This window comes from Haemaphysalis longicornis, unplaced genomic scaffold (assembly GCF_048455015.1).
Source record: "Haemaphysalis longicornis isolate Haplotype H1 unplaced genomic scaffold, Haemaphysalis longicornis Haplotype H1 scaffold_39, whole genome shotgun sequence".
NCBI lineage: Eukaryota > Metazoa > Arthropoda > Arachnida > Ixodida > Ixodidae > Haemaphysalis > Haemaphysalis longicornis.
Genome location: NW_027526359.1, coordinates 2926204 through 2942947, shown reverse-complemented (window position 1 = coordinate 2942947; position 16744 = coordinate 2926204). Strand labels below are relative to the sequence as shown.

Sequence of the window (16744 nt, the reverse complement as noted above, 5' to 3'; positions counted from 1 at the left end):
CCCTGTTGAACCCCTAAAGAGCAGCTTTGGAGTCGGAGAGGGTACGAATCCGGGAAGGTATAGTAGAAGAGCCGCTGCAAGCAAGGTGGTCTAGTGAATGGAGTATGCGACCAAGCTTAACGTCAGCGCGAGACGGTGAGGGTATGTTTTGCAACTGAGCCAGGCTGGCACCGGTAAAGATGCCTATGTCGTCTGAGAGTTTCGACTTCAGGATGCGACGAAGGGCCTTTTAGCGGGAATGTATCATTGCTCTGAAAATTCTGGGTCGCTGATGAGAAGATGTTAAAAGTGGCCTTTCCCAGAGGGGAGGCGGTCCCTTGCCTCGGAGGTGGTGGCAACATAACTCGAGAATCCCACGGCACCAGCGCCGCTTTCTGGCTCGAAATAGATAGGCGTTGGCGTTGTTTGAGTTCGAGAGCCGGTTCAGAGAGCATTATTTCTATAAGAGGCAGAGGAGCCGCCTTCTTGAGGGCGTCAATACGGGTGTGTCGCGCCAATCAAGTTATTGTTCGTAGCATAGCCCTATGCATGTTGTAGCTGCTGGACAACGTTTAAACAGGGGTGCCGTAGAGAAGGCGGCCTTGGATCATTGCACGTGCTACGACAATGCAAGATACTTGTTGGACCCTACGTACTTATTCGACATTCTAAACATGATCAGTAACAGCGGCTTCTAGGGGGCTCAAGCTGCTTTAACCAGCACTGTGCACTGTTAAGACAAGCCAAAGGGCTACCAGCAGCCTAATTGTGCCGCGCACAGAACTTATCGGTGTGTCATATAGATGGTCTGCTGCATACCAGGGCGCAGGTTATGCCGTCAATTCACCGCAAGAACACTGCTTTTAGTAGACGGTTCTAGCCAACGCTTGAAGGTTCGACTGGAGGCTGTGGGCTGCCGCATACGAATAAGTTATGTCCTCAGTTGACGTGTAGTCAATTCTTTTTACATCAATTCTTTTTACGCGATTAGGTGCTCTCGTGTGGCGTCAACCATTTCTTAATGCAGGGCCCCGAATACACGGGCTACCTAACCAGCGACCAAGCATTGGCTGATTACGCCGACCTGCTAGCGTGGCTCAAGAACAACTTGCCAGGCGCCAAGACAAGCAAGGTTGTGGCATTTGGCGGATCCTATGGAGCCTTGCTTAGCACATGGTTCCGAATTAAGTATCCACACATCATTGACGCGTAAGTTCTCTTCTCTGAACTCAGTCTCCCTGATTTTCCTGAGAAAAAACATCTGTATGTTCGTTTGTTGTTTTTTATGTGACAAATTGTCTGCCATTGCCTGTATGCTTTCGGTACTGCCGCATCATCAAGCACTCGTGCGACAAGCTTTTTCTCCCCGTTTTCCTGCGTATTAGGATAATGCTGAAATAAACAAACCCTAACGCTATACCAGGATTCGAAGTGCGTGGTAGTGGAGGGATCAGAATTAGTTTACACCACAGTAGGTCCCCAGCATAGACGGGATCCTTGAACATGAAAGGGTAGTTTTTTTCTTATTCGCCTCCATCCGAAATGCTTCCTCAGATGCAGGGATTCTAACAGCGACCTCGTTCTCAGAAGGGTAATGCTCACCCACCGAACCACAGAGGTAGCTAGGTAATTGAGTATTACCTTCGTCACATAGCTCAGCATGTTCATTCAAATCAGCCTGGTGCCGCGTCGTCTGTTCAGAGTCCTGGCCAGTAGCACTCCCGTGAGAATGTTCCCCGGACTGCACCAATGCGGAGTGTACTTCGAGGCAACCACGACCGCCTACGAGAAGTCTTCTCCTGGATGCAGCAAACTCATATTCAAGACCTGGCCTGTTCTGGACCAGTTTGGTTCTACAGGTGAGTCCGCCCCAATTAAGGCGTGTTCTGAGCCACAAGCTCTGCAAAGGCATGACTGTACACCAAGCACAATTTGGGTAGAATATGTGACACGTTCAGGTACTATAAGACAAAGAGAGCGAAGGAACTGTCATTCTAAAGGCAAAAGAAATGAAAGGAAATCAAATCTTCTTCATTAATACAAAGAAGGTTACGAAGCAAAGCTTTCTCCCACGCATCCTGCGTAAACGACCGAAATACTGTTTCGACCGTGATAAAAAGGCGCAAGAGGGTAAATATTGGCTTTTTAATGCGCGGTACCCAGGTTTCCGTCCGAGAGCGGGAAGTGTTTTTCTTGAGGCGCTCATGTGCATTCACTTATAATCATAGTCGTATTCGGAAATCTATTGTAAAAAGTTGTCTTTGTTGCAGTGTGTTTTTGTGACGGGATAATCGTCATCAGTGAGGCCCAGAAAGCTTTAAAAGGTAACTTAATTGGCATAACCACATAAGCGTGAATAATGCACAAAAATGTGACACTAAACATCAGCGCCTTATTTGAGGAGTGATAGAGAGAGAGATAATTTAATTGGGTTTTATGTGGCTCGCGGGGGGGGGGGGGTGGCCGCTGGCTTGCTCCCTGCTGCTACATGGGCAGCCCTGGTTACAAAGGAGTTTTTTACCTCTAGGTCGTAGCCACAGAGAAAGCCTCATCCGATAGATCATTACAAGAAATTAGGGTAAAGGGATCTTTGGGACATACCCAGAAGATGTGGGGAAGGGGTGAGGGCGCCACAACAGGTAATTCTGGGGAAGGGTATAATGAAGGGTGGATTCGTGGGACTATAGCAGTATAAGGGAATGTGTACGTCTGAAGGAGGCGCCACGTGTGTGGGGTCGGTGGGTACCACTAGAGAATTTTGGATGCGTCTGGCGAACATGGCAATTGGAAAAATTGTTAAGGCCGCGGAAATTCATCGCGTGGGTGATGGTGTCAGTAAGATGTCCATACCTTTGAGCTCCAAAAAGCTAGCCTTCTTAGACACGCAGTTATCACGAATGTGTGCATATCAGGTGCCTGTGGGACTGTGCAGTGACGTGGTAAACTTCGTAGTTATTTAAGTGTGTTTTTTTTCTATTTATATGTCCCGTGGTCGTTATTAAGATTAATTTGTAAATAGTGCGGATTCTTTTTCTCCCTCTTCCTGTGTTTTCTTTACTGCGCTTAACGAAGTTTTGGTTGAGCACCAACTAGCTCGTACCCATACGTTGTTGAAAGGAAAGAGCAACTCTAGACGCGTGTCGGCAGACATCTTTTTTTACTACGTCGCCCTCTTACTCTCAAAGGCAGCTCTTTCCAAGAGCTGTCTCTACTTTAGCCTCATGTCACCACTCGAAAGAAATGTTTAGTACACTGGACTAATCACTGCTTTAATGGAACTGTTAAAAAAGCATATTGTGGAGAAGTGAATCGGAGTGGAAAGAATATCGTTCTCCTTGTTCTCCGTCACCTCCGTTTCTAAGCCGTTTTCTTACAATCCTGCACTTCAAATAGACCATCAATACTGCTCAAATAACCCAACACAGCTGTTATAGACTTTGTAAGGGTAACATTACAACAACAATTGCTTCAACATAGCTTGTTTTCTAATGCCGGAGGCGTCTTAGAGATGAGGCACAAACCTGGCTCACGGTTCTGGAAGAGCTTACTATACCGAGAATTCTAAATCAGGCTTTTGCGCACCGATTGAAACTTCATCAGTGCTGTCGGGTGATGCGGGATAGTATATTAAACAGTCCAGACTTTATAGAAATATACAGCCAAGCATTCATCATAAAGTCAAGTATATGTTCCAGTATTCAAGTACAAAGTATTCATCTCAAGCAGAAGATTTATTGTAACGACCACGGGCTCTTGTTCAGGAACAGCCCCCGCACGGGGCACCTTGAGTATTCATGGTGACGGTGTTGGCGACACCGCGGACCCCGAGCCCCCAACATAAACTGTAACCTACCGTGGTGATGTGTTTAAAGGTGAAGGGTAGAAGCCTCAAACGGTGGCCGTCGGAGCCCAGGTCAAGCTCCGGCGGATGGGCTCCCTGTCTGTTTACCAGGCAGGGAGCTCCGGGACCTCTCAGGCTATCAGGGTAAGGTTTGAGAAGAAAGTACCCCCGTCCCCTGCTTTTTTCTATGCTGTATGGAAAATTCAAAACCCCCCTCCAAACGTGATCGGTCCCTGAAAAGGGGCCGCACCGAAGTATCTTTCCCTCCACTTTCAAGTATGAGCTTCCCAAAGCCAGACAAATACTCTCGTTTCCTTGTTGTCGAATCTCTTGATTCAGCTCGCCCTCTTGCTTCACAATCAGTATTTTTAATTACAAAATACCTTGATGGAATAATTGGGAAAACCTACAATGCCAAAAAACAACGCACAGGTGAAGTCCTTGTTGAAGTAAAAAACCAACAGCAGGCAACCACACTTCTTGGTCAGACGAAAATGGTCGATCTGGACATCAGGGTCACACCCCACCGCAGCCTGAATAGCTCGCAGGGGGTGATCTCTGAGGCAGATCTTCTTAATGAGACAGATGCCGACATTCTTGAAGGTCTAAAGGATCAGGGTGTCACAGCCGTGCGCCGCATCACGATGCGTAGAGATGATAAGGTAATCCCCACGAAACACATTATCCTGACCTTCAACTGCTCCTCACTTCCTGACCATATCAACGCAGGGTTCATCCGATGCTCCATTCGTCCTTACATTCCAAACCCGCGCCGCTGCTTTAAGTGCCAGCGGTTCGGGCACGGAACCAACTCCTGCCGTGGTCGTCTGACCTGCGCAAAGTGCGCTCAGCATGATCATCCTTCCGATAATTGTCCATCGTCAACCCTCACCTGCGCCAACTGCCAGGGACCCCATGCCGCCTACTCTCGAACATGCGAGAAGTTTAAGCAGGAGAAGGCGATCATTAATGTGAAGGTAACTGAGAACATCACCTTCCCAGAGGCGCGAAAGAGGTTCGCCTCTTTCCCCCTGGGGAGGTACGCCGACGCGGCTCGCCGGGGGGCGGAGCGGCGTCTGGTGTCCACAGGGACCCAGTTCAGCGAGTCTGACCTGGTCCCTCCTCCGCCCCCCCCTGGGGTGCCTCAGGCAGCCCAATCCGTTGCCACGCCGCTTGCTGAGGCAGCAGCGGTTGTGGTGACAACCTCTTCTGTGGGAACCGGTGCGGCTCCCGCCTCTGCCTCCCCGTCCTCCAGTGCGTTGGAGGTTGCCGACCGGATGGACACCGGGGGCCCCGCATCGGCTCCCGCCGCCACCGCCCCTCCCGTGCCACCTCTGGTGCCCCGGACGCCCTCGGCGGTGGCAGCTCAAACAAAGGGCTCCCGAAAGGGGGCCAAGTCCGGGGGGCCTGGTCCGCCGGGCACCCTTCTGGCATCCGACGAGGAGATGGATGTCACGCCGTTCCTGCCTGCTACGCAGCGCAAGGAGCGGCCTCCGATGTCCAAGCAGACAGAAAAGCCTAAAAATCCTAGAATAACAGCCCCGAAAGACGACACATGAACAAACACACACACACACTCCAGTTATTCTTAAACTTAAATAATGGGAACAGAAAACATCATCCAATGGAACTGCAGAGGCCTCCTTAAAAATCTTGACGATGTGTATGAAATTCTGCATGCCAGTCAGCCAAGTGTCATGCGTCTCCAGGAAACCCACCTCAATTCTAAACAAACAAATTTCTTAAATATGTACATGGTTTTCAGAAAGGACAGGGTTGGCTGCACACCCTCTTCAGGAGGTGTGGCAATTGTCGCCCGGAAATCCTTAGCCTGCCATCCTGTCACTCTGAACACTGTCCTTGAGGCTGTAGCAATCCGTACGATAATATTTAATAGGTTAATAACGGTATGCTCCATTTACATTCGTCCTGATTTTGCACTTCTGAGCTCTGATTTCGAGGCGCTGGTTGACCAGCTGCCCGAACCATACATACTAACAGGCGACCTTAATGCGCACAACTCTCTTTGGGGCTCCTCCAGAACGGATGCCCGAGGTCGCCTGATAGAGAAGTTTCTTACATCCTCCGGAGCATGCCTTTTCAACAAAAAACAGCCTACATACCATAACTTAGGACACAATACATACTCGCATCTTGACTTGGCGATTGGTTCTGCAGTTCTCTTTCCATGTCTTGAGTGGGATGTGGGTACGGACCCATATGGTAGTGACCATTTCCCCACTTCCCTAACGTACATAGGTAAAGGCCCGAGCAGTCCATCTTCCCATAATAGGTTTAATGAATCGAAAGCAAACTGGAGTACATTCACACAAACATCTCAACTACACCACGCATCCATAAAACACCTACACGTGGAGGAAGCAGCCCAACTCGTCACGGCGCACATACTCGACGCCGCCGAAAAGTCCATGCCCCAGGCCTCCAGTGCGTCCCGCAACCCAAGGAGGCCCTGGTGGAACGAGGACTGTAGGCGGGCGCGAGAGGCCCAGAACAAGGCGTGGGGTGTCCTTCGCCGGTACCCCACGTCAGATAACCTCATTTCTTTTAAACGGGCAAAGGCGTTAGGAAAACGTGTGCGTCGTGAGGCGAAAAGGGAGAGTTGGCGCACCTTCCTCACATCCATCAACTCATACACTGACACACACAAAGTCTGGACACGAATACGAAAACTAAAAGGACAACAGACACACAGCCTGCCCCTGGTTAGTACAACAGGGGACACACTGGAAGACCAGGCCAAAACGCTTGCACAACACTTCGAACACGTGTCCAGTTCAGCACACTACACGAACACTTTCATGAAACACAAAACATCTGCGGAGAAGAAGTCACTGCGTGATAGCAATAAGTCGCACACTTCTTACAACTCTCCTTTTTCAATTTATGAGCTGAAGGCTGCTTTGACCACACGTAAACCTTCAGCTCCAGGTGCAGATAAGATTACTTACACAATGATACAATTCTTACACTCAGACACCCTTGAAACACTCCTACATCTATACAAAAAAATATGGCTTTCGGGGCACATTCCTCGCTCTTGGAAGGAGGCCATAGTAGTGGCTGTCCTAAAGGAAGGGAAGGACCCTTCCTCTCCTGCCAGTTATCGCCCCATTGCCCTGACAAGCTGCCTGTGTCAGCTCTTCGAGAAGATGATAAACAGGAGACTTGTGTACTTCTTAGAGTACAATGGTCTTCTCGAGAGCTGCCAGGCGGGCTTCAGGGCGGGGCGATCTACCAACGATCAACTCGTTGCGTTAGAGTCTTATATCAAAGATGCTTTCCTCCACAAGCAGTACTGCATGACGGTCTTCTTTGATCTTGAAAAGGCGTACGATACTGCTTGGCGGTACGGCATCCTTAGCGACTTGAAGTCCTTTGGCATGTCGGGTAACATGATGAACACGCTTGCCAGTTACCTGTCTGAAAGAACGTTTCGCGTGCGAGTTGGAACTGCACTTTCTAGGGTTCATGTGCAGGAAAACGGCGTGCCGCAAGGTGGAGTTTTAAGTTGCACCCTTTTTATTGTAAAAATGAATTCTCTTCGTAAGGCGCTACCACCATCGATTTCCTCCTCCATTTATGTAGACGACGTTCAATTATCCTTTAAGTCTTGTAACCTGTCTGTCTGCGAGCGCCAAGTCCAGCTTGGTGTGAACAAGCTAATCGGCTGGGCAGATAGCAACGGTTTTAAATTTAATCCAGGAAAGTGCACTTGTGTTCTGTTTTCCAAGAGGCGTGGCATTCGGCCGGATCCAGACATTCGACTCCACGGTGTCTCTATTCCTGTCAAAAAGGAACACAAGTTTTTAGGTAAAATCTTTGACGAAAAGCTCACATTCATCCCACACATAAAACAACTAAAACATAAATGCTTAAAAACAATGAATATCCTGAAGGTTCTGTCGCACATCTCTTTTGGTGCTGACAAACAACTTCTTTTATGTGTTTTTACCAGCTTGATAGGTTCACGACTGGACTATGGTAGCGTTGTCTATGGGTCAGCCACTAAAACATCCCTCAGAATGCTGGACCCTGTGCTTCATCTAGGGCTCCGCTTGTCCTGCGGTGCCTTTCGGACTAGTCCAGTCGAAAGTCTGTATGTAGAGTGCAACAAATGGAACCTACAACGTCAGCAAGCATACACAGACCTCCTTTATGCTTTTAAAATTTGATCCATGCCTCACCATCCTTTTAAATCAGTTTTTCATGATACCTCCATGACTGCACTACTCCTAAACCGACCATCGTTCTCTGCGCCCTTCTCTTACAGAGTTAGAGAGGAAGCGTCAGAGCTTGCTGTCTCCTTTTTAGACACCATCCAAAGTTCCGTAGCAGATTTCATAGCACCATGGCATCTCCGCCCTGTGTCATGCGACACATCTTTCACACATGTAGATAAAAACCGAGCTCCCACATGTGCAATTCAGCAGCACTTCGTGTATTTGCAGGAGAAGTATCATTATTCTGAATTTTATACGGATGCCTCTAAGACTTCCACCTCTGTGTCCTGCGCTGCGCATGGGCCCGGCCTTAGTGTCACTAGAATTCTTAACAGTAATACCAGTATCTTTACGGCAGAGGCTTATGGTGTACTTCTTGTTGTTAATCGTGTCCTTCAAAGTCACATCCCACGATCCATTATCTATACAGACTCCCTCAGTGTTGTGCGGGCATTGTCTTCTACAAAGTCTTCAAAAAATCACGTTGTAAATCTTATCATCAAAGGTATTATGTCGGTGTATGTCCACAAATTTGAACTCGTCCTTTGCTGGGTCCCTGGCCACTGTGGTATAGCCGGGAACGAAGCCGCGGATCGAATGGCCGCTGCTGCTACACTCTCGAATGCAGTAGACATCACCACATTACCCTACACCGACGTGAAACCACACATCAAACAACAACTTCGCAAAACATGGTAAACACATTGGAGCGAACAGACAGACAACAAGTTACACGTAATAAAACCACACTTGGGACCGTACACCTCCGATACACGCAATAGATACACAGAAGTCGCCTTGGCTAGATTACGGATAGGGCACACTCATGCAACGCACTCGCACCTGCTCACTGGATCTCCAAGACCTCTTTGCAGCAGGTGCGGAGAGACCCTATCCGTGATGCACATTCTCATACAATGTAAGGCACTCGACACTACACGACGCAAGCACTTCCCTCAACTACACACACGACATCTTCCACCACACCCGTCATACTTCTTAGGAGACGATGCCATGTTTGCTGTTCAACGCACCTTTCAGTTCCTATCAGAAGTTCACTTTTTACAACTCATCTCATACCACCCATAGCTTTTACCCCTGGTCCTATACACCAGCCACCTTATTTATTTTTAACCACTCTTGTTCTTCACCCTGGCCCTTTACACCAGCCATGCTCATAGCTTCTAACTGATTTTATTTCTTGTTCTCTCCTCATCAAATCACTTTGTGTTTGGCGCTCTTTGCCCATGTCGGCCTTGCGCCAATAAAATCAAACCATCATCATCATCATGTTCAGGAACAGCATCTCCATGACAGGCAAATTTCCTGTCACTAAAAGCTGCGCGCGGCCTCGTTAAAGCTGTCGAATACACCTGTCATGCAGGCAGTTTTGACAGTAATTGTGTCGGTGTAGCCACTGATTATTTTGATGGCCCTGCGCCCCAACAAAAGGCTTATAGTAAAAAACAGCACGTCCTATCCATGGTGTGTATCAAAGATCCAATGGCGGTTTACATGACCCACCACGCTCATCTGCTTGTGAAATCTTACTTCATCAAAAGTTTTTCGTTTACCCCAGCGCTAACGGGCTGCCGTGAAATGCAGCGATAGCTGGCTGCGGCCCACAACTGTCGCCGCAGGACTTGAGATAGTGCATGCGTGCGCACGTTGTTTTGTCATTCTTATTGGTACCCTCCAGGAAAGCATGCTCGGAAAGTGTTTGCCATTGTCGTCACGTTGCGTAAGCAGCGGCACGGATAAACACTGAACACTCCTATTGCACTACAGAAGAGCCTACGGTGCGGCAGATAAGCCAAAGTTCCCCTGAGTTACTGTGTCATGCAGAAGCTGGATCTGCGGTTTTCGCTTCGCAAGTTGTCATCTGCTAATTGAAGGTGTCAGTTTTGATAGATGCGTTAGGTGTTCGAAGCAATGCCCTAGATGGCGGGTCGCGTCTCAAGCTACAACAATATTGTCATTTCGGTGGATTGTATGGATGAGCTTGAAACATGCTTACAAACAATTTCCGATCACAGTATGTTTTTTCTGGGCGGTTGGAGCTAAACTACAACTACGTTTCTGGGGTTCTTGGTAGGACACATTTACATCTACGCATCGTCTGGAAGCACGTGAACATGTAACCCACCCCGGTGACTCAGTGGTTAAAGCGTTGTGCTGCTGAGCCCAAGGACGCGCGTTCGACCCCGGCCGTGGGGGCTGCTTGTCTGATGGAAGCGAAAAGCGAAACGGCCTGTGTGCCGAGATTTCAGCACACCTTAAAAATCGCCAGGTGGTAAAAATACGACGCCCTCCACTACTGCACGCCTGTTAGCCCAAGCGTAGCTTTTCAGCGTGAAGCCCTTAGATCCATCAATCGATCAATGAATGAATAAATAAATAAATAAATAAATAAAGCAATCAATCAAAAACAATTGAATCAAGCAATCAATAAATCAACCAATCAATCAACGAGGTCTAACGTTCGCCCCGACTCAAATTTTTCTTGAAAGATTAACATTGTGAGAGGGTTACTGATATTGAACGCTCATATATGAAAATTTCAGATTCGTCTAACTACTCGTGTCTGAAATGTTAACGTCTGCAAATTTGGATATTGCATGGCTATGATCCAGAGCCGAACAGGCTGCACTGCCCTTATCCGACAGCACAATTACACTGCGGCTTTTACGCGGGTTTAAAATGCCATATACTGACGTTACCTCGAAGAATATTTTGGATCGTTACAGGCATTGAAATTTTATTGCATACAGTGAGGCATTGTCTCTAACATCCTCAACATGTGTCCGTAACATGTTCTTCCAAAATAGCTGTTTTTTTTAACGCAGAGGACGGCCGCAGGACACTTCAAGAAAAGTTCCAGCTTTGCGAGGCTCTGAACAAAAGCTCGTACCTAGATTTTCGGGACTGGGTTCGTGATACGTACACGTTCCTGGCTCTGGTCAACTACCCGTTCAGCGCAAACCTCAATGGTGAACTACCAGCGTTTCCTATAAAGGTATATTATGGTAATAGCTGTGTTGCTTTCCTTTCGGGAAATATCACTTGTCGATTACATTGCATAAATGAAGTCGAGTTGTTCGTCAGTGGATCAGACGAAAACAGGTAGAAAAGTAAAAACTTCATTGATGACAGTCTTCTAGGGCCAATACCGCCATTCGTAGAAACGGGAAGAGGGTTATTTTTGATGCTTACATGAGCTAAGATCCAGCTGCTTGTCTGTGGAACAGATAAAAAGGTATAATTGGAGTCGGCTAGGTTTGCAGGAACCAGAGCAATCGGTTTTTAAAGGGACATACCGGATAAAAACAAGTTCGCGTTTATCGATAGATTACGGCAACAAAAATCTAAATACACCATTCTCGGTTTTAGCTGTTGTTTTATAAGGCAAAAACATCATAAACATAAAAGTGGGTGTCGATGCCCCGAGCGCTTTTGGGTACTACTGTTTCCAAAAAACAAAACTTGTCAATGGCGGAAACGCTTTGCAGCAGCATGCATTAATGTTTTCCTGAGATAAACAGTTCTTTTGTGGTACAGCATGTGAAAAAATGTAATTCACACTTTACGTGAGACCATCTGAATAAAAAAAACAGACTACAGCTTTTATAGACTGCTTGACCGGCTACTTCCCTCACGTTTCACAATCGGGCATCACGCTTTTAGTTTCGTTTTGGAAAACATGTGCTTTAAATTTGGCGCGCAATTTGCGCCAGATCTCCTACGGTGAACGCCTGAGCTCCTAAAAGCCATAACCACACAAGAAGCGGCAAACGGACCTAGATGTTGAAGCTACCCGCGTAATATTCCCTTCTAATGTTCCGTTCTGTCCGCGCGGAAGAACTATTTATTTCTAATGCTCGTCGGCCGTAGTATGTTGCTCGCGGCCTATTTAAGGAGCGTATAAAAAAACACATCTTCGCTGAAGGCTTGAGGTCGACTTCTCGAAGCGGAGAGCGCGGTTTCAACTGGTTCCCTTTTACTAACGCTCGGTGTACCGCTCCCGGCAGGCGCCAAAGAAGCGGGCATCGGAGAAAGCTCGTTGGGCGTACACGTTTCGCGTTGTGTGGGCTTTCGAAGCAGTTGGTGCAATGTTGCTGCCATTGGTACCAATGATATGACAAAAAGCATTTCTCGTTCCGTCGGCGACAATTAATAAAATTCCAAGCCAGCCTCCGGCCAGAGAAGCGTTGCCGAAGGCGGACATGGCTTAGAAACGTAAAAGCTATCGTTGCTTGCGTGATAGCGCCTTGCGCCATTTATTACGCTCGGGACCACACCGATGCCTCACTTTCTTTTCGTGACGGGATGGCTACGTCACAGAAAAGTGAAGGGGAAACGGGACGGAAAAATGGCCGCTTTATATACTTATTTTGTGGTTAATACGGCACCGTTGTTCGTCGAAAAAAGTCGAGAGAAGTACCAAGCGTATGATCTTTCACTGAAAACAAAATTTTTTTAAGCCTTTGGTGTCCCTTTATTCCTCATAAAACGAAGTATTTCAGCGCGCCAGCGCCGCCATCATACAGCTGTTTAAAAACCATAAAGTGGCATAATTTACGCTCACGCCAAGTAAATACATTTTATTTTCGACACAAACGCTTGGGGTCCTCGAGGCGGAAAGGGCCACACACTACTGGATTGTGCTTGCGGGCTTGGATAGAAGTGGTGCCTAGAGGTTTTCTTCTGCCACAAAACATATAGTCGCACCATTTTCTTTTGCTTACCTACAATTTGTATGCGCTCACAGTAAAGGCACCCAATTACGTGTCAATAAAAGTAGGCTGTGGGTATTGGCGCGTATCATTCTTTGCCGCTTTAGGAGGCGTGTAACTTGCTGCAAAAGCACCCTGCGGAAGGCGAAACTGCTGTAGATGGAGTGGCGAAGGTGATGAACTTGTTCTACAACTTCTCGGGGAACAGACCATGTATGGACATATACATCGTCTCGAAGGGGACGGCTTGGAACTTCCAGGTGAGAGTGAAGCGGCTCTGACTTTTCGAAACTTTCCGGTGACTATGCTTTGTACGGCTCTTCGGAGTGGAACATCATTTTAGGGGACAATTTGTTGCGAAGCATGAAATATGCCGTGAAAGCGATCCGGATGTGGTAACGAAATTTTCGGATGTTGCGTTTTTTACGCAATCGAACTTTCGGAATTATACATTAGAGGGGCTGTGAATCAAGCAATCAATATGTCAATTAATCAATCAATCAATCAATCAATCAATCAATCAATCAATCAATCAATCAGTCAGTCAGTCAGTCAGTCAGTCAGTCAGTCAGTCAGTCAGTCAGTCGGTCAATCAATCAAACAAACAAACAAACAAACAAACAAACAAACAAACAAACAAACAAACAAACAAACAAACAAACAAACAATCAGTCAATCAAACAATCAGTCAAACAAACACCCAGTCAATCACAATCAGTCAATCAAACAATCAGTCAAACAATCAATCAAACATTCAATAAATCAATCAAAGAATTAATTAGTCAATAAGTTTATATTCGACGAATAGATCTGAATAGATCTGGAGGGGTTATGGGCAAAAAGCACACTCGATAGCTTCGGTAGGCCAATGAACACATTCATTCCGTTGATTCTATGGCGATAGTGGCACAATATTGCACAACGAACTATAACACTTCGACAAACATAAAAATTGCAAAGTATTCATTACACAAAGTATTACATGGTGAGGTAACATTTGCGGTTCACAAGTTTGGTTATTCAACATTCTTCCTCATTGTATTAGCACTGCTACAACATTAAACGCGAAATTCACTCAAATTAGCTGTAGAATAACGAAACACACAATAGGCAGGCGTCCCCCCGCAACTTTCTCGCGCTATAAATATGATGCACAATAGAAATCTTGTTAGCTCCATTGAGCCCAACAAAGTCATACGTGAATTGAACCGACACTATAAGATTGTCTTTACAGTGCCTCACACAGAGGCAAGTTTAGTTTGGTGTAAGTTGAAAAGAAGATAGACATAAGAATTCAGGGTAAGTCTTCTCAAGAACTAGAAGCGATTTAGGATTCGTGGTACACGAAATCGCGGGGCCTATCAAGGATTTATATTTTAACGATATTTTACAAGCGTATGGGGCAAGGAAATGTTCAGTGTCGTTTTTTTTTTTTTTTGGGGGGGGGGGGGGCGGGGGGGGCTTTATGTGTAATAAAAGCGATCGTTCCGAAAGTTTTTATGGCTCAATACCTGACCCTGCCGCTAAACCACGCAAACAAGCACGCGAAGCCAAAAGCCCGCCGTAGTGTAGCAGAACAATATGCAGTCGTGTCTGGTTAGTGCTGACATCACCGAGCACGGAGCATGGAGCACGGCGTTGTGGAAAATTATTCAATTTTTTTTTGGGGGGGGGGGAGGAGAGAAGAAGGGGGCATTCCGAAACTAGCTGAAACAAACTGCGCTTTGGGGAACTACCTCGACGGCGGTGATAATGTGGTCTAATATTCAAATCACGCAATGATTGCCAAATGTCCGGAGTATACTGAGAGGTCCGCTTTACGAGATACTAGGAGTGACGCCAAGGAGAACGAACGGCTGCCTGGAGGCAGTCCTACGTTGTACAATATTTAAACTTGAGTACATTAGTACACTTGGAGGCTCGCTAAGAGGGTTCAACTTAAATTAAGAACGACTCAGCGGGCAATGGAGCGGAAAATGATAGGTGTAACAGTAAGGGACAAGAAGAGAGCGGAGTGGTTCAGGGAGCAAACTGGTGTTAAAGACATATTAGTAGAAATTAAGAAGAAGAAATGGACGTGGGCAGGGCATGTAATGCGAAGGCAAGACAACCGCTGGTCATTAATGGTAACAGAGTGGATCCCTAGAGAAGGCAAGCGCTGCAGGGGGCGGCAGAAAGTTAGATGGGCAGATGAGATCAAGAAGTTTGCGGGGATAAATTGGTTACAGTTGGCACAGGACGGAGGCAATTGGAGAAATAAAGGGAGAGGCCTTTGCCCCGCAGTGGGCGTAGATAGGCTGGTGATGATGATGATGACATTAGTAAAACGCAGTTGCGGTCATACAGTGTGTTCAATCTTGGATTCCTTCTCATATTTATCTTCTACAAACTGCTTAACGCAGCAATGCACAGAGTTAATCTGGCCCACCTGCTCTGACGGCATTCACATGTTCTACCCGCAAGAGTGGAACGCGGAAGAGTATGTGGCGGGGTGCCAGGAGAGGTTTGGTGTAACGCCAGAATTCGACAAGATCACGACCACCTACCCAGTACCGGAGCTACAGACTGCTTCCAACATCGTTTTCACGTAGGTTGCGCTTATTCACAGAGAAAAATTATAGCAAATCGTTATTTTGCGTGTCTGCAGTTCAAAATACCAAGAAAATGCCGAGCGCACCCGAGCGGGACCACGTGAAGTCGTGCCTCGCGGCGACCGGTGCACATTGAATTGCACATTGACCCTCCCACATAAATTGTGAAGGGACGAAAAGCAATTTAGAAACCCCAGTTACAATTACAAAAAAACGCCCGAATGCATCTCATCCATACCACAGCGCTCTAAGCTTCAACCTGCTATACAACCCAAAGAAGTGTCACAACTCCTCTCGATATATTAGAGCACCGACGAAAAAAAAAACGTTTATTTTATTTCAATGCGTTTCTTTTTGCGAAGCTTCTATGACTAGGGTTCACATATTTTTTATGTCAGCAAAAAATGTTCCGAGGCTCCACGCGCGTTTGAAGCGCTAGAGGATCTGTAGATAGAGCCGTTAGAAAACAAATCCCGGTCGGTGTTCCATTATTTACAAAGGGCTCATTTAGTCAAAATATAATTTTAACGTTAGATTATACGTCTCATCACTTGGACGCGCAATTTGGTTAAATTAGTTATCCATAGACACTATTATCGAAATCTCTTGAGTAAAAATAAAAGTTTCTTTACGTGTATGTATCTGTCTTGGAGACGACCGCCGTCAGGCGTCAAATAAAAAAAGTTTTCTCATACCTTTCCCTTAAATTATGTATCACCTCTATGGTAAAAGGCTTCGCTGGTCATGTACCTTTACAGTGCAGAAGTCTCATGGTTTTTTTTTCTTTCATTAAGTGATGGTGAACTGGACCCTTGGGCGTCCTTCGGCTTGAGGAAAGCGCCCAACAAAAACACCAAGTACATCCTCATCGAAGGAGGCGCGCACCACGTCGACCTTCAATTCTCGCGTCCCGACGATCCCGGACCCTTCAAGAACGCCAGGGATGCAGCAAAGAAGGCTATCCGGGGGTGGATATCGTAGGACTCAGGAACACGCAGTCCACGCCAAACTTTATACAAAAAATGTGATTTAACTTGCTATCAGTGAAGAAAATAAAGTACCTCATGAACTGTCTGCTTACGTGCTTTCAAAGTGATTGATTGATTCAAGAGTTTAACGCGTCGACGCAGTGCAGGCGATGAGGCGCGCCGTAGTGGAGGGCTCCGGGTTAATTTTGACCACCTAGGGATCTTTAACGTGCGCCGAAATCTCGTACACACGGGCTTTTTTGCTTGCCGCCTCCATCAGAAAAGCGGCCGCCGCGGCCGGGAATCGAGCCCGCGGCCGGGAATCGAGCCCGCGACCTCGTGCTCAGTAGCGCAACGCCTTAGGTACTGAGCCAGCGCGGCGGGTCATTAA

The 16744-nt window shown here is 47.0% G+C and overlaps 2 protein-coding genes across 3 annotated transcripts in view; both read left to right on the top strand.

The window, feature by feature from the left end:
- LOC144178037 (lysosomal Pro-X carboxypeptidase-like) overlaps nucleotides 1-16459 on the top strand; it is a 41747-nt gene extending 25288 nt beyond the window's left edge. Inside the window, exons 4-9 of one of the 2 annotated variants that reach the window (XM_077705572.1) lie at nucleotides 1007-1188; nucleotides 1681-1838; nucleotides 10908-11077; nucleotides 12902-13054; nucleotides 15197-15381; nucleotides 16180-16459. In XM_077705572.1, coding sequence (XP_077561698.1) covers nucleotides 1007-1188; nucleotides 1681-1838; nucleotides 10908-11077; nucleotides 12902-13054; nucleotides 15197-15381; nucleotides 16180-16366 — 1035 coding nt within the window. In that variant the 3' untranslated portion in view covers nucleotides 16367-16459. The remainder of the gene's footprint in view (nucleotides 1-1006; nucleotides 1189-1680; nucleotides 1839-10907; nucleotides 11078-12901; nucleotides 13055-15196; nucleotides 15382-16179) is intronic. The other variant, XM_077705573.1, reaches the window with a different exon arrangement.
- LOC144178049 (lysosomal Pro-X carboxypeptidase-like) overlaps nucleotides 1-16744 on the top strand; it is a 164098-nt gene that overhangs the window by 27835 nt on the left and 119519 nt on the right. The gene's annotated exons all lie outside the window — the stretch shown is intronic.